Genomic DNA, 14,736 nt, shown 5'->3' on the forward strand with positions numbered 1-14,736 from the left:
CCAAATCACACTTTCAGCTTGTCTCAAAAATATCCTTTTTTTAAAAAACATCCAGTAGTCAATCAAGTATATGACTAGTCTTGAACTGTAAATTCAGATGGTAACCTGATTGGATAGCTAAAGAAAGAATGTGTCATTCAGAACTGATGGTTTAGACATTCAGCCCTTGTCCAGGGGAGAGGACTTCGTGCCTTTTAGTGGAGGGTGATTGCTCTGGATTGATCTGGTAGTGTGGGCAATACCATTCCTTTTGTGATGCGGATTCATCAGGCCTGGTGAGCCTGATGTCATTAAATGTTCAGTCTGTCTGACCTCTAGATTGGATTACGTGCTCATCAAACAACAAACACCCTAATGATGAGTTGGCTGTTTGTGTGGGCCTGCCCTCACCGAGGGGATGAGTCGTTTTGGATATTGTGGTTTTACAGGTTTGCCTTGTAGGTTTAGTTAATGTGACTCTGCCCTTAGAAAGATAGATCTGTCCTCTGGGTGTGGATGAGGTCTAGCTGCTCAGCCTGGAAACTAGATCTGGACCTTGGTAAGTCTACCATTTTATAAGTCCTTTTTAAAAGGCAGCTCTAGCCTTTCCTCTGACAGTAATATTCTGACCCTGTTGTAAGGTTGAAAGTGTACTGTAAATTTCAGCAGGTGATATCTACTTTTCCTAGCTGTGAGGGCTTTAAAAAGAAAAAGACATTGGTGGCTATTAATAGTTTGGGAACTTTATGCTACCCGTTTCTCAAAGCTGGCAGTAGGTAATCTTCTGGATTGGAGTTGTCGCTTATATTTGTATTAGGACTGAAATTCTAGTTTTGAGTCATTTGAAGTCTCAAAAGTCTAATGTGAAAGTAGGGGGAAAAAGAAAAAGATTGCCATAATCTGAGGTGGAAAATGGGCTAGATGGCTATTGAGAGTGAGAAGGACCTAGGTTGTATGAGTGCAGCCACTGGTAAGTGCTGTTGTGGCAGGTCGTTTGGTAGTGGAGGCCTTGGTTCTAAAAGGATGCTTCGCTGGCGTATGAACGGGCTTTCTACAGTAAAGAGTGCCTTGGTGCCACCTCCTCCAGTCCCTGCCATACAGGGTCTTCACCTGATGTTTTACAGTTAAGGCATAGGGAGCTGCAAGGATTGTAGTGATCACATAGACATCCCTTTCACTATCTTGGGGTGGAGAGGGGATGAAGAGTATCAAATGAGGAGAGAGGAAGCATTGTTGCCGTAGATTCAAGGCATCAGTGATGTGGGTCAAATATATTAGCCTTACTGAATAACGATTAAATTGTTGACTATTTTGAGTTGTGACAAGTTTGTTGACTGGGCTCTTATATGACTATTAGAAGGTAGAATGAGAGGGCCCTGTCCTAGGTCAGGAGAGGAGCAGCCAGTATATCACTTGTGCAGTCTCCTTTTAAATCAGCTTTTTGCTAGGGTTTCCTTTGCTCATAATCCAAGTCAGGTGGGATGAGACTTTTTTTAAGTCATAAAATATCTAAATGAGAACTGAGAAAGTAATTTTCTTTTATTTAAACCCTTCCTCCTATCACTTAAAGATAGGACATTTTTTTTGTGGTGGTAGCCGTGCTCTTCTGTTGGGTGCCTATGATTTGATCCGGCTCAAGTGCTCAAGATGGAATATTGTACTTGCCTTTGATTGATATGTCAATCCAAATAGAGAGCCAAATGGGAGTAATTAATATAAATAGGGGGAAAAAATCAGTGAAAAATCAGTTCTTTTAGAAGTATCAGCTTTGGATAACTTATTGTTGTGCCTCTCTGTATACATTTTTAGACCTTAATTGGTTGAGAGCAGTTTTAGTTCACAGCACAATGGAAAGGAAGGCACCGTTGTTTGCCATGTCCCCCCACGCATAACTGCCCATTACAAACATCCCCCACAAAGTGGTATGTTTGTGACAAGTGATGAACCGACACTGACTGACAATATTCTTATCACCGAAAGTCCATAGCTCACATTAGGGTTCATCTTAGTATACATTCTGCGATTTTGGACAAATGTGTAATGACATGTGTCCACCATTATATAGATAGTATTTAACAGAGGATTACAATTATAGTATCAGAGAGAGTATTTTCAATGCCCCAAAATCCTCTGTGCTCTGCCACTGCATCCTTTCCTCCTGCCTAACTCTGGCAGCCACTGGTCTTTTTACTGTCTCTGTTGTTTTTGCCTTTTCCACACTGTCATGTGGTTGGAGTCATATAATATGTAGCCATTTCAGATCAGCTGCTTTCACTTCGTAATGTGCATTTAGGGTTCCTCTGTTTTTTCATGGCTTACATAGCTCATTTCTTTGTAATGCTGAAAAGTACTTCATTGTCTGGATGAATTTTATCCATTCTGAAGGACACTTTGCTTGCAAGTTTTGGCAGTTATGAATAAAGCTGCTGTGAACTTCCATATGCAGGGTTTTGTGTGTTCATAGATTTTCAGTTCCTTTGGGTAAACACCAAAGTTCATAATAGCTGGATTATCTAATAAGAGTATGTGTTTAGTTTTGTGAGAAACTGCCAATCAATCTTCCAAGGTAGCAATACTGTTATGCATTCCCACCAGCAATGAATGAGAATTCCTGTTGCTCCATATCCTTGCCAGCATTTGATGTTGTCAGCATTATTACATTTAGATCATTGACATTCAAAGTGATTATTGATATAGTTGGATTCATAACTTCCATGTTTGTAACTGTTTTCTATTTGTTGCCCTGTTCTTTGTTCCTGTTTTTGTCTTTCACTCTTTTTCTTTCGGTTTTTTTTTTTGCGGTACTTGGGCTTCTCACTGTTGTGGCCTGTCCTGTTGCGGAGCACAGACTCAGCGGCCATGGCTCACGGGCCCAGCCGCTCTGCGGCATGTGGGATCCTCCCGGACCCGGGGCACGAACCCGTGTCCCCTGCATCGGCAGGTGGACTTTCAACCACTGCGCCACCAGAGAAGCCCCTGTCTTTCATGTTTTTAGTTGAGCATTTTATGATTCTATTTTCTCTACTTTCTTAGCATATCAGTTATACTTATTTTTTTAACTTTTATTAGTGGTTGCCCTAGAGTTTGCAGTATATTTTTACAAATAATCCAAGTCCGCTTTCAAATAAAACTGTACCACTTCATGGGTTGTGTCATTACCTCATAATAACAAAATAATCCTAATTCCTCCTTTCTGTCCCTTGTATCTTTATTGTCATTCATTTCACTTATATGTAAGCATACATAAGCGCATACCTGCACACACGCTCGCACGTTCATACACACACACTATATATATATACATAAGTATGCATAATCAAATATTATTTTGAATAAACTATTATCTGTTAGATCAATTAAGAATAAAAAATAAAAGTTTTAATTTTATCTTCAATTTATTTCTTAATGCTCTTTCTTTTTTTATGTAGATCAAAATTTTTGATCTATGTTATTTTCCTTCTTTCTAAAGAACTTCTTTTAACATTTCTTGTGAACCGGGTCTCTGGCAACAAATTCCCTCCATTTTTGTTTGTTTGAGAAAGACTTTATTGCTTTTTTACTTTTGAAGGATCATTTCACAGGATATAGAATTCTAGGTTGGTGTTTTTTTTGTCTCAACTTTTAAAATATTTCACTTCATTCTCTTCTTGCTTGCATGGTTTCTGAGAAGTCGGATATAATTCTTATCTTTTGTTTCTGCATAGGCAGGTGTTTTTTGGGTTTTTAAAAATAAATTTATTTATTTATTTACTTTTGGCTGCGTTGCTGTGCGTGGGCTTTCTCTAGTTGTGGCGAGCGGGAGCTACTCTTCATTGCATTGTGCAGGTTTCTCATTGCAGTGGCTTTTCTTTTGTGGAGCACGAACTCTAGGCACACGGGCTTCAGTAGTTGTAGCACACGGGCTCAGTGGTTCTGACTCATGGGCTCTAGAGCTTAGGCTCAGTAGTTGTGGTGCACAGGCTTAGTTGCTCTGTGGCATGTGGGATCTTCCTGGATCAGGGCTTGAACCTGTGTTCCCTGCATTGCCAGGAAGATTCTTAACCACTGCACCACCAGGGAAGTCCCAGGTAGGTGTTTTTTATATTCTGTCTTCTTTCAGGACCTTTTTCTTTAATTTTCTGTTGTTTGAATATGATATGCCTAGGTGTAGTGTTTCTGGCATTTTTCCTTCTTGGTGTTCTCTGAGCTTCCTGGATCTGTGGTATGGTGTCTGACATTAATTTGGTGAGGTTCTCAGTCATTGTTTCAAATATTTCTTCCGTTACTTTCTTTTTTCTCCCTCTATTATTGACATTTGTATGTTATACCTTTTGTAGTTGTCCCATGGTTATTTGAAATTCACTTTTTTTTTCTATGTGTGTTATATTTGCTTTTTAGATTTGGAGGTTTGTATTGATGTATCTTCATGAGGTTCTTTGCTTAGCTGTATCCAGTCCACTATAAGCCTATCAAAAATGTTCTTCATTTCTGTTGGCGTTTTTGATCTCTAGCATTTCATTTTGGCTCTTTCTTAGGATTTCCATCTCTCTTCTTACATTGCCCATCTGTTCTTGCATGCTCTCTTTTTCCATTAGATCCCTTAGCATACTTATTATAGTTGTTTACAGTTTTTAAATTTAAAATTTTAAAGTTTTATTCCTGTGTTTTCACTTAGGAATTCCATAGTTTTAGCTTTTACATTTAAAGTCTGTGACCCATTTTGAGCTAATTTTTATTGAAGGTGTGAGGTAAAGATCTAAAATCATCTGTTTTGCATGGATATCCAGTTGTCCCAGTACTGTTTATTTTTTTTTCCCATTCAAATGCCTTGGTACTTCTGTCAAAAAGTATTTTACCTTAAAAGTAAAAGTTTATTTCTGGACTCTCAATTTTTTCCTGTTGATATGTATGTCTGTCCTTATGCTGACATTAGACTTTCTTGATGATTGTAGCTTTGTGGTAGGTTTTGAAATCTGGAGTATAAGTCTTCCAACTTTGTACTACTTCTTTCAAGATTCTTTTTGCTATTCTGAATTCTTTGGATTTCTAGATAAATTTTAGGTTCTAGCTTCTGCAGAAAAGTCCTCTGAGATTTTGATAGAGATTGCACTGAATGTGGAATTCATCCATGAATGTGGAATTGATTTTTTTAAAAATAAATTTATTTATTTTTGGCTGCATTGGTTCTTCGTTGCTGCTCGTGGACATTCTCTAGTTGTGGCGAGCGGGGGCTACGGGCTTCATTAGTTGTGGCACGCGGGCTCTAGAGCACAGGCTCAGTAGTTGTGGTGCACAGGCTTAGTTGCTCTGTGGCATGTGGGATCTTCCTGGATCAGGGCTCAAACCCGTGTCTCCTGCATTGGCAGGCAGATTCTTAATCACTGCACCACCAGGGAAGCCCCGAAGTGACTTCTCAGTGTTAAAGCCAAACTTGCTGTCCTGCTTGGCCTCGTATTCCTGGATTTGGTTTGCTTGTCTGTTCTCAGTGAGCCAGGTAGCTTGAGTGTTTAGGTCTTTGTGTGGTGGGTGTGATTATTTGAACATGCTTATTTTTAAAATATATTTTGAACAGCCTTTTTCTGCAGTCTTCTTGAGTTTTGAGTGAAGTCATCATTTGATTTCTGGCACATTTAGGTGTCTCATTCAATAAAACGATCCTAGGCAGCAACCAAGAAATTTCTTAACTGCAGCAACTTTCTGTGTTTCATGATATTTTTCCTCGAATTTATTAAAACAATGTATTTTGTCATTGGTGCATTGAAATATATTTCTGTGTATCTTAGGTATTTTAAAAGAGGAATATCCATATTTTATTTTTAAACATTTGGCATTGAAACTTACATTCCTGATTTAAAAAGAGAAAACCTATGGTTCTCTGGCATAGAAAAGTTTTTTTTCTAATCAAACAAGAGTTAAGCCTCCGTAACATTCTTTTTAAAATCTAAAATATATTAATTTACTTTTCACGGAGCCCTGCATTAAGTTACTCTAAAGAAACGTGTGACACTAAGACATTTAATACCTTAACATTTCAACAACAGCAAAAGAATGTTTTCTGATCTTTTGATTCTTTTACCTAGAATTCAAATACATAAAAGTATTGGGGATTTCTGATAGTTCACTACATGTGAGAGGAATGTAATGTTACAAACAGGTTAAATGTCTTCAGAGGTCTTTGCTGGTTTGTTTTGTAAGACAGTGGATCACAGTTTTGAGCATAATTATATCCGGCTTTATTTGTATACTTGATCTAAAGAAAAGGAATGTTTTGCTTTTAGTAATTCAGTCTACCAGTGGCCTAGTTTGATTTTTAGTCTTCATAATTTATTAGGCCGAAGTATTTAAACAGGTATTAAGCATGAAGAAGGGATTGTTCTTGTAGTTACAGTGATTTTTTATTTCAATTGTCATGTGATAATCAAATAATTTTATTTAATGAATGAAATCTCAAGGAAGTGATTTTGATATTCTTATAAACACATGGGCTATTTCTAGTCTGTGACCAAGTAGTGGATAACTATTCATTAATGGAGAAATGTAGTGTCTTTGATTTTTATCCAACCTCTCAGATGATTTTGAGTGTTTTTAGTTTTTATTCGTAAACCAATAGTAGACAATTGAAATCAACCGTTCTCATCACTAGTGTTCGTAGTTTTGATGAAAATTTGGTGGGTGGTGAATCAGATTATGTCTGAGGATATGTTAAAAGATGTCTGCTAGCAGAAAGGAGGCATTTTTAATTGGAAAAATATACTGCAAGCCAGGTAAAATTAATTATTAATCTCTGCATTTGAATTGCTTAAAGACTACATTAAATAAATGATCGGAACATTAAATGAACTGTTTATAGAAAGGCTTCTGTTTTACTCTGTTGCTTTTAGGTTTTATACACGTTGGAAAGATTGGGAGTCCTGGTATTCTCAGAGCTTTGGTTTACATTTTTCCTTGAGAGAAGAACAGTGGCAAGAAGACTGGGCATTTATACTCTCTCTTGCTAGTCAGGTAAGAATGCTTCAGGGCATGTTGCTCCTATGAGAAAAGTGAGGCAGCTGGTCTAAATGCCTTGGTTTACACTAAGACCATGTTGGAGGCAGTGTGGCATGAAGGGAAGAGCGCTTGACTTGGCAGCAGGTGACTTGGGTTCTAGTGACTGCTGTTTATCAGCTCTGGGACCGTAGGCAAGTCCTCGCTGCAGCACAGAGAGGGCAACATGTTTCTTATATTAAGTGATTAAAAAACTGTCCAAATAAAAGTTGTACTTGGTGATTCTAACCTCTTAAATATTTCCTCAGATTACTCTTCAGTTATATTGTCCTCTCAGGTGACTTTTTGGGATTGACATATACACGCTATTATATATAAAATAGATAGCTAATAAGGACCTACTGTGTAGCACAGGGAACTCTACTCAATACTCTGTAATGACCTATATGGGAAAAGAATCTAAAAAAGAGTGGATATAGGTATATGTATAACAATTCTCATTGCTGTACAGCAGAAACTAACACAACATTGTAAATCAACTATACTCCAATAAAAATTTTAAAAAATAATAAATTAAAAATTTTAAGAAGTGGTGGCTTTATGCCTGTTTTACCTACCTACGGGTTAGCTCCCGTTCTGTGTCCGAGGGGACACTTCCCCAAGATCTCTGTGCTAGTGGTGGGTGCTGATGCTGAGCTGCCAGGCCCCTGAGGATCAAGTTGTGATCTTCACAAGGCTCCCCAGGTGAGGAGCCTCCGTCCACGTGACGTAGGCCAAGGAGAAGGTGCCATGGACAGGAATGATTAACTAACTTGGGAATGAACTTTTATAGATGTATTGTGTAGGGCTGTCCCTCACACTCATGCTAGTTTTATTTTATGAAGCATATTAATATACTTAACTATAAACTTCAAATATATGCACAACAAACCACTTCTTTTCTTTGCAGAAAGCATCATAATTCATTAGTACCCTCTGAGGGAAGTACCTTCTGTCTTTGGGTCATTTGGGCAGGGTTCACAGTGACTGTTTTACATCTGAGACATGTACCTCCTGTAAAGGTGCTGTCAGAATCATTATGGGGGGAAGGGAGACCTGTTGCATATTCTTGCCTTAGGTGATGCAGCCATTTGCAGCCATTTATGTTTGTGTGAAATAACGAAGTTCTTTTTACTTTGGGTGGACCTTGTTGTAGGTAGTACTTTCACAAGTAACTTAACCAGAAGGCAGTTATATAAATCAAGCTTCCTTTGCTGTCTGAATCTCTTGTTTCTGAAATCAGTATTCAAACAAATCTGTTCAGTTCTTGAGTTTGGATAATGAAGGATACCTGTACATAAACTTTGCAGATTTCTTTTATTGGACTTTGCTATTTGAGGAATCAAACTCTATAGTTGGACAGTAGTATTACTATATTTTTTAAATGAATTGAGGTAGTGTAATAATGAAGGAGGGTAGCATTGTGTTATACACATCAGTTTTCCGGGGTGGTAATAAATGTTTTAAAGAGAATTTGCTTTCTTTTATTTTGTTCTGTACAGCCTGGAGCAAGTTTGGAACAGACCCACATTTTTGTACTTGCACATATTCTTAGACGACCAATTATAGTTTATGGAGTAAAATATTATAAAAGTTTCCGGGGAGAAACTTTGGGATATACTCGGTTTCAAGGTAAGCCATTATCATGAGTATTTTGGAGCTTTCTTGTTTATTATTTTAATGCACATTGCAGTCACATCCTGAAAATCTCATTGTGACTTTCTTCCCTCTTTCCAGGTGTGTATTTGCCTTTGTTGTGGGAACAGAGTTTTTGTTGGAAAAGTCCGATTGCTCTGGGCTATACAAGGGGCCACTTCTCTGCTTTGGTTGCCATGGAAAATGATGGCTATGGTAACCGAGGTGCTGGTGCTAACCTGAACACCGATGACGATGTCACCATTACATTTCTGCCTCTGGTTGACAGTGAAAGGAAGTTACTCCATGTGCACTTCCTTTCTGCTCAGGAGGTAAGAAGCCTGTTTCTTGTATTAATTACTTAAAGTAGCAGCACTGTACCAGAACCCAGCCTAGTGTGTCTTTCAGGTGCGGTATTATCTGTACTACCACTTACAATTTTGAACTAGGTCGTAGTAATTGTCACTTTCTATAAATCCTGGTCAGACAGACTTTGAAATTTATCTTTTCAGAATTGCTGTGTAGGATGTGTTCTGCAGAGATAAAGCAGTGAAGACCAAAGTCCTAGCCCTCAGGTAGTGCTGAGTGCTGAGGAGATAAAAAGATGGGGTGAGGGGGAAAGGGGGGGATGAGGGGGCCACCGGGGGCCCAAGGTAAGGCATCACTGAGGAGGTGACGCCTGAATTGAGACCTGAAAGAGGAAGGAGTCTTGCAGAATCTGGGGGAAGAGAGTTGTAGGTAGAGGGAAGTTCAAGCCAGTGTGGTTTGTGGGGATTGGGCAAGCGGGGAGAGACGAGGCTGAGAGGTTAAGGGGTGGCATGGGGTCATCAACGGTCTTTTAAATCTTTGGCTTTATTCTGGGTAAGCTGGGGAGCCAACAGCCAGTTTGCCCAGAAGAGGAATACTGGCAACTCCGTTGAGACTCGATACCTGGGCAGTGGTGGGAACAGGAGCAGGTGGGAGGTCACTGGAGCTGCGGGGGAGCAGGTGGTGCACGCCAGGCAGGGGAGGTGGCGAGAATGTGTAAAAGAGTGCTCCAGCCCAAATTCTTATAAAATTATTGGTCTTTTATTTCATATACTAGTAATAATTATAAACTTTTTATAACCATGATATTAAGAAAAAAGTTCAGATAATTTTTGTTCCTTGAGCCTATATACATAACTTTCTGAGTAAACTTACCTTGTTCTGTTTGAAGCTGCAAGGATCAGCTTATTAGATAACATTTGCTTTTTGCTATTATATCAAACAAATTAACTTATTACTAGGCTATTCTTCCCTCTAGGTTTTTCTGTGAATTTTCCCATAGATTTTTTTTCTATTTAACCACAGGAAACTGGGTTTTAAACATAAAATTGATGAGAGGTGGAAACCATGTTGAAACACTTCGTTGCTCTGGCCTTTTTCATTAATCATACCAGCTGTAGGTTTCTGTTAAATTTTTCCTGTCAAGTCTGTGATCTGTTGTGTTATTTTCCCTCTTCTTCACATTCCTCTAAAAGCTAGGTAATGAGGAACAGCAAGAAAAGCTGCTCAGGGAGTGGCTGGACTGCTGTGTGACTGAGGGAGGAGTTCTCGTGGCCATGCAGAAGAGCTCCCGGCGGCGAAATCACCCTCTGGTCACGCAAATGGTAGAAAAATGGCTTGACCGCTACCGACAGATCCGGCCTTGTACATCCCTGTCTGATGGGGAGGAAGACGAAGATGATGAAGATGAATGAAAATAATCAAAGAGCAGAAGAGCAAGGTACCAGCTCTGTAGTGACCTCCACGCTGCTGCGGTGCTCCAGGCAGAGTGCACGGCATGGAATGAAGCAGATCTGGCAGGATCTGCTTGGAAGGGTTTTTCTGATCCACACCCCGTGGAGATGATGCATCTGCTGTGAGGAGACAGAACTTTGGACTACAGTTTGTAAAAAATGAATTTTATTAAGACAGAACTTTTTTCCTTTCAAATTGTAAATCTGTCTATAAATGTAACGCATGTGGTTGTGTAAGAAGTTGTGTAATAGGAAAAGTTGTACCAGCATCTTCATATTATTGAGAAGTTTTTTCCAGCATGGGCACCTCCAAAAGCACATGGCAGATCACTCTTTGTTCCTTTGAGATAATTCTTTTTTAAGTAGAACCTGGCATTCTACTTGCATCTTAAAAGATCCGTTTTACATTATATCTCACTAGAGCTCGTTAGAGATTTGGAAACTTTTTGTACAAATTACCCACAGCAAAACATAAAAACAAGCTTTTATTTTTATTAATAATTTAGTTCCTGTTGTGCCCAATAAAATAAAATAAAATCTTTAAGGAACAAACTGTAAGAAAAGTAAGGATTTTTTATTGAGTGAACTTTGCATAGACATCGTTCCCTTGTTTTGGAAAGGGTTTTGGTTTCTATTATTTTGTCTTTTTAAAAGTTTCTGATAATGCCCCTTTTCAGTGTTCAGGTATTTATTTGTTTGGAAGAGTGCCCTTAAGATGGGGCTTCTTCTACCAGACTCTGGGCAGCAGTCTCTTTGTGAATAGTTATTCGGTGGATGTAAGTGAGGGGAGTGCTGGCGGGGGAGTGCTCGGGGGAGCCGGCCCACTTGTATGTAACTGAATGAATTGTGTGAAATTCGCCCACTTGACTCTGTTGACAATGTTATACTCTCCCAGGTTGCCATGCATAGAGTCTGTGGATTCTTAACTGTCTTTTATCATCAACTCTGCTTTAAGCAAATTGTGTTAGAAAGGCATGCCTTTGCTTGGGCTAATTGGGAATATCAGTTCAGTATAGAATAAAGATTTAAGAACGCAGTAAGGTGGTAAATGCATTGTATAATGAATTTCTCAGTGAGTAGTCTGAGAATTTTTGCATGTTGGTTAATTGTGGCCATTCTTATTTAAAGTTAAGACTATAATCTTAGGTAGGAAAACTTTCTACAAAAAGTATTATTTGACCACTTCAGGTATACATTCAAAACTGGGTAAAAATTTCAGACCTATCTCAGGAACACAAAAAGACTTAGTGTCCTGGTAAGCACTTTGTAGACTATTGATGTGGCAAGGAATTTGGCAAGCCCTACACACACACACACACACACACACACACACACACACACACACACACACACTCACTCACTCACTCACTCACTCACTCACTCACACTTTTCCTTCCCTTTGATGAAAAGGCTGTGAAAACCTTGAAATATTTACTTCTTGTTTTCTTCTAAGTTCTGTTTAGATGCTATTGAAATGTGCACAACCTCAGATTTGATGCTGGAATACTGAAAATAGAAAATTACCTATGAGATGTCATCTCTCTAGTTCTTTGTTCCCTCTCTGAACACTCCTTGAAACGTGTTCCCAGGATGATCGCTTTTGCTGCATGCTACAACTTGCAGGAAAAATATTTGCAATTTGATTCCATATGAATGAATTTTGATGTAATGTGTATGTTACTGTTTCAAATGGTTAATGTTTTCTTACAAATTGACTCTACGGTTTGCTTTCATTTTGGACAGAATTAATTTTTTAGAAGGCTGCCATTCTAATTACATAGCACAGCATCCCTATAAACTTTTCTCCATATATAGGGAGAGAATTCTTTAGTGGCCAGACATCCTGTTCTAGTTGCTGTTAAGCAAAAACTGCTCTCCCAGTTGAAGAATCCGAAGAGAAATGTTTGAGGGAAAAGCATCTAGTTGCTACGGTCTACATTACAGTCAGTACTGTTCAGAAAACTGCAGGCTCGGTCTTTAGCCTTAGCCTCCGTGTGTTGTGTTTGCTGCGTGGTGTGTCCCCTGAGGTGCCTCTTTATTTATTTATTTATAGATCAGTGACCCTGACCACATCTAGTTTAACAGGTACAGCATTCTTCCCTGTGGGAAAGAATTATATATATATATATATGACTCCATTTCTTAGGCTCCAGACAGGGATGGGGCTTTAAATGGTTTTCACAGCAGATTGGCTGGTAAAGGCCAACATTTTGGTGAATCAATGCTATGTTAAGCTCTTGAACTATCAAACAGCCATAACTGTTGTCCCAAGATAGAGTTTGCAGTCCTTTCTCAGATTATATATGGCAGGGTGACAGATATTGTATGTCTTTTGGTTGACTCCAGACAGTAATACCTTTAACTGTATGGACTTTATGGTTCTTTTTCTAGGGAGAATACAGTGCGGTGTTTTCTGTCAAAACCCAAGCACACCATGGATTTGGACCTTTTTATGTTTTTGGTTTTTAGGCTCATCGTGTCACAGACTTAGTCTGTGTTAAGGGACTATTGCTGTGCATAGTCGGTTGGGGGTCTCCTTTTTGTGCATACGTCACCCCCTCACTGATTGCCTGTTTGACAAGTGGTCGTGAAGATGATCTTGAGCTGCCACTTTGCTCCCCGGAGTGATAGGTCAGTAACCATTTGCTTTATCTCTGTCCAGGGTCTCTCTATCCGTGTCAGGTGGTTTCAGTGTAATTTTTCATGGGAGAGTTGGGATGGGACCACCACCTTAAAATGAGTGAGGAGGTTTGATGCTTTAAGTTGTCATGACTTCTTTTTTTAAATGGGAAAGGGTGGGGGGAGGCGGCTGAAAAGGAGTTCGGTACCTGGAATTGTTGGACATGACTGACATTTGCAGATACTGCTAGTAGTAAGGGGTTTAATGCTATTTGAGAAGGAAGACCCATAAAATCAATGGAAAGTTCCTAACCTATGGAAATGGCTGATGTTAATTAATTTGCAACATTTCTTTGTAAATATCATTAAAAAATTTTTTTTTTGAGATTCACCTCCCTTCCTGCATTAATGCTTGAGCCAGATAATTTTGCTTTTGGGTAAATTAAAATCAAAATTCTAAAACTTGACCAATTTTGTTTCTTGAATTGACTTAGTTCTAACCCACTATTTCATCTTAGGGATGGCATGATTTGATAAGGATGGACTTATGTGAAGTTTTGATTTTTTTCAATTAAACTATCACATGAAGTAATTATCAACATTCTTGCGTCTGGTTATGGAATAGGTAGATGACAGAAAAGTACTGTAAATCTTTGACCCTCGGAATAACAAGAGTTGGGAAACTGGCTAATTGAAAATGCAGTTGCCTTTAAACATCTCAAGGAGAGAACTTTTACACTGGTGAGTTGTACTTGAATTTCAGAGCTTAACAGAAATTTTTATTACTTTTTATTGAAAACTGCACTGAACGCTAAATGTCCACCTTTACAATAAACAAATACAGTAACGGTAACTCACACTAAAACAAAACATATTTCTGATAGCCATTATTTTTCTGTTTGGGACAGTTTTAAAGGTTTTTTTGTCACAAAAACAGGAATGTACCTATACAAAGGCTCAAAATAGGCCATCTTTTAAACAAAAAGGCGATGATTCACAAAAGACTATGAATATAACATGTAACTAGTTGATACAAATCTAATAGGATTTGTTAAAATCAGTCACATCTAATAACACACCTGAAGTGTTCTTGTATAAAATATCACGTGAAGAAAAGAAGACTTTATCAATGTCTAAAAAAGTGGGTTTGTTCATAGACAATCTGACAAGTTACCATAAAAAGTGTTTCCTGAGACATAAGGAAATGCAACATTATTCTTCTTGAACCCTTTCAGTTCAAGACTTTCCACTCAATAAAATAGCTGAGGATCTGAAACTGAGAAAATATATTTGAGTACAAACAGCTTGTGAAACTTAATACTTTTTTTTTTTTTTTTTTTTTTGCATCATCAGAGGGTTTTTACTGAACTCACAACCAACTTGCCCGCTCAGTATGCAGTTCAGATGGGAGAGACTTCTCTGTACAGGAGCCTGTACTGTCTTCAATCCTATGCTCGCGGTTGTCTAACACAGGCAAACAGTTTTCTCCCCATTTTGTAGTAATTTAATCTTCCTATTAGCAAAAGAGGTAACCAGCCCCCGTGGACCGAAGGGACTAGAGTCATAGGATGGGGATTTCCTCTTAATATTTTTTATTTTGATGTTTGGAACTCCTGATGCAACATTCTAGAGCAAGGTGTTCAGGACCTGCTGTGTCCAAGGGACTGATAAAGGAAAAAGATCTATTTATTCTTTGTGATTTGATGGACAGATGAAAAACTTAACACACAATAACAGAAGT

The 14,736-nt window shown here is 38.5% G+C and overlaps 1 protein-coding gene across 3 annotated transcripts in view; it reads left to right on the forward strand.

Moving 5' to 3' along the window:
• Positions 1-12,939, forward strand: part of ZRANB1 (zinc finger RANBP2-type containing 1) — a 68,654-nt gene extending 55,715 nt beyond the window's left edge. The window contains exons 8-12 of one of the 3 annotated variants that reach the window (XM_082673411.1): positions 6,840-6,960; positions 8,484-8,613; positions 8,719-8,948; positions 10,119-10,363; positions 12,846-12,939. In XM_082673411.1, coding sequence (XP_082529537.1) covers positions 6,840-6,960; positions 8,484-8,613; positions 8,719-8,948; positions 10,119-10,337 — 700 coding nt within the window. In that variant the 3' untranslated portion in view covers positions 10,338-10,363; positions 12,846-12,939. Of the gene's footprint in view, positions 1-6,839; positions 6,961-8,483; positions 8,614-8,718; positions 8,949-10,118; positions 10,364-12,845 lie in introns of those variants that run through there. The other 2 variants (XM_082673412.1, XM_082673413.1) reach the window with 2 other exon arrangements.
• Positions 12,940-14,736: the final 1,797 nt, after the last annotated feature.

The sequence above is a fragment of the Grampus griseus genome (genome assembly GCF_964374135.1).
Source record: "Grampus griseus genome assembly, chromosome: 16".
Classification (NCBI taxonomy): Eukaryota; Metazoa; Chordata; class Mammalia; order Artiodactyla; family Delphinidae; genus Grampus; species Grampus griseus.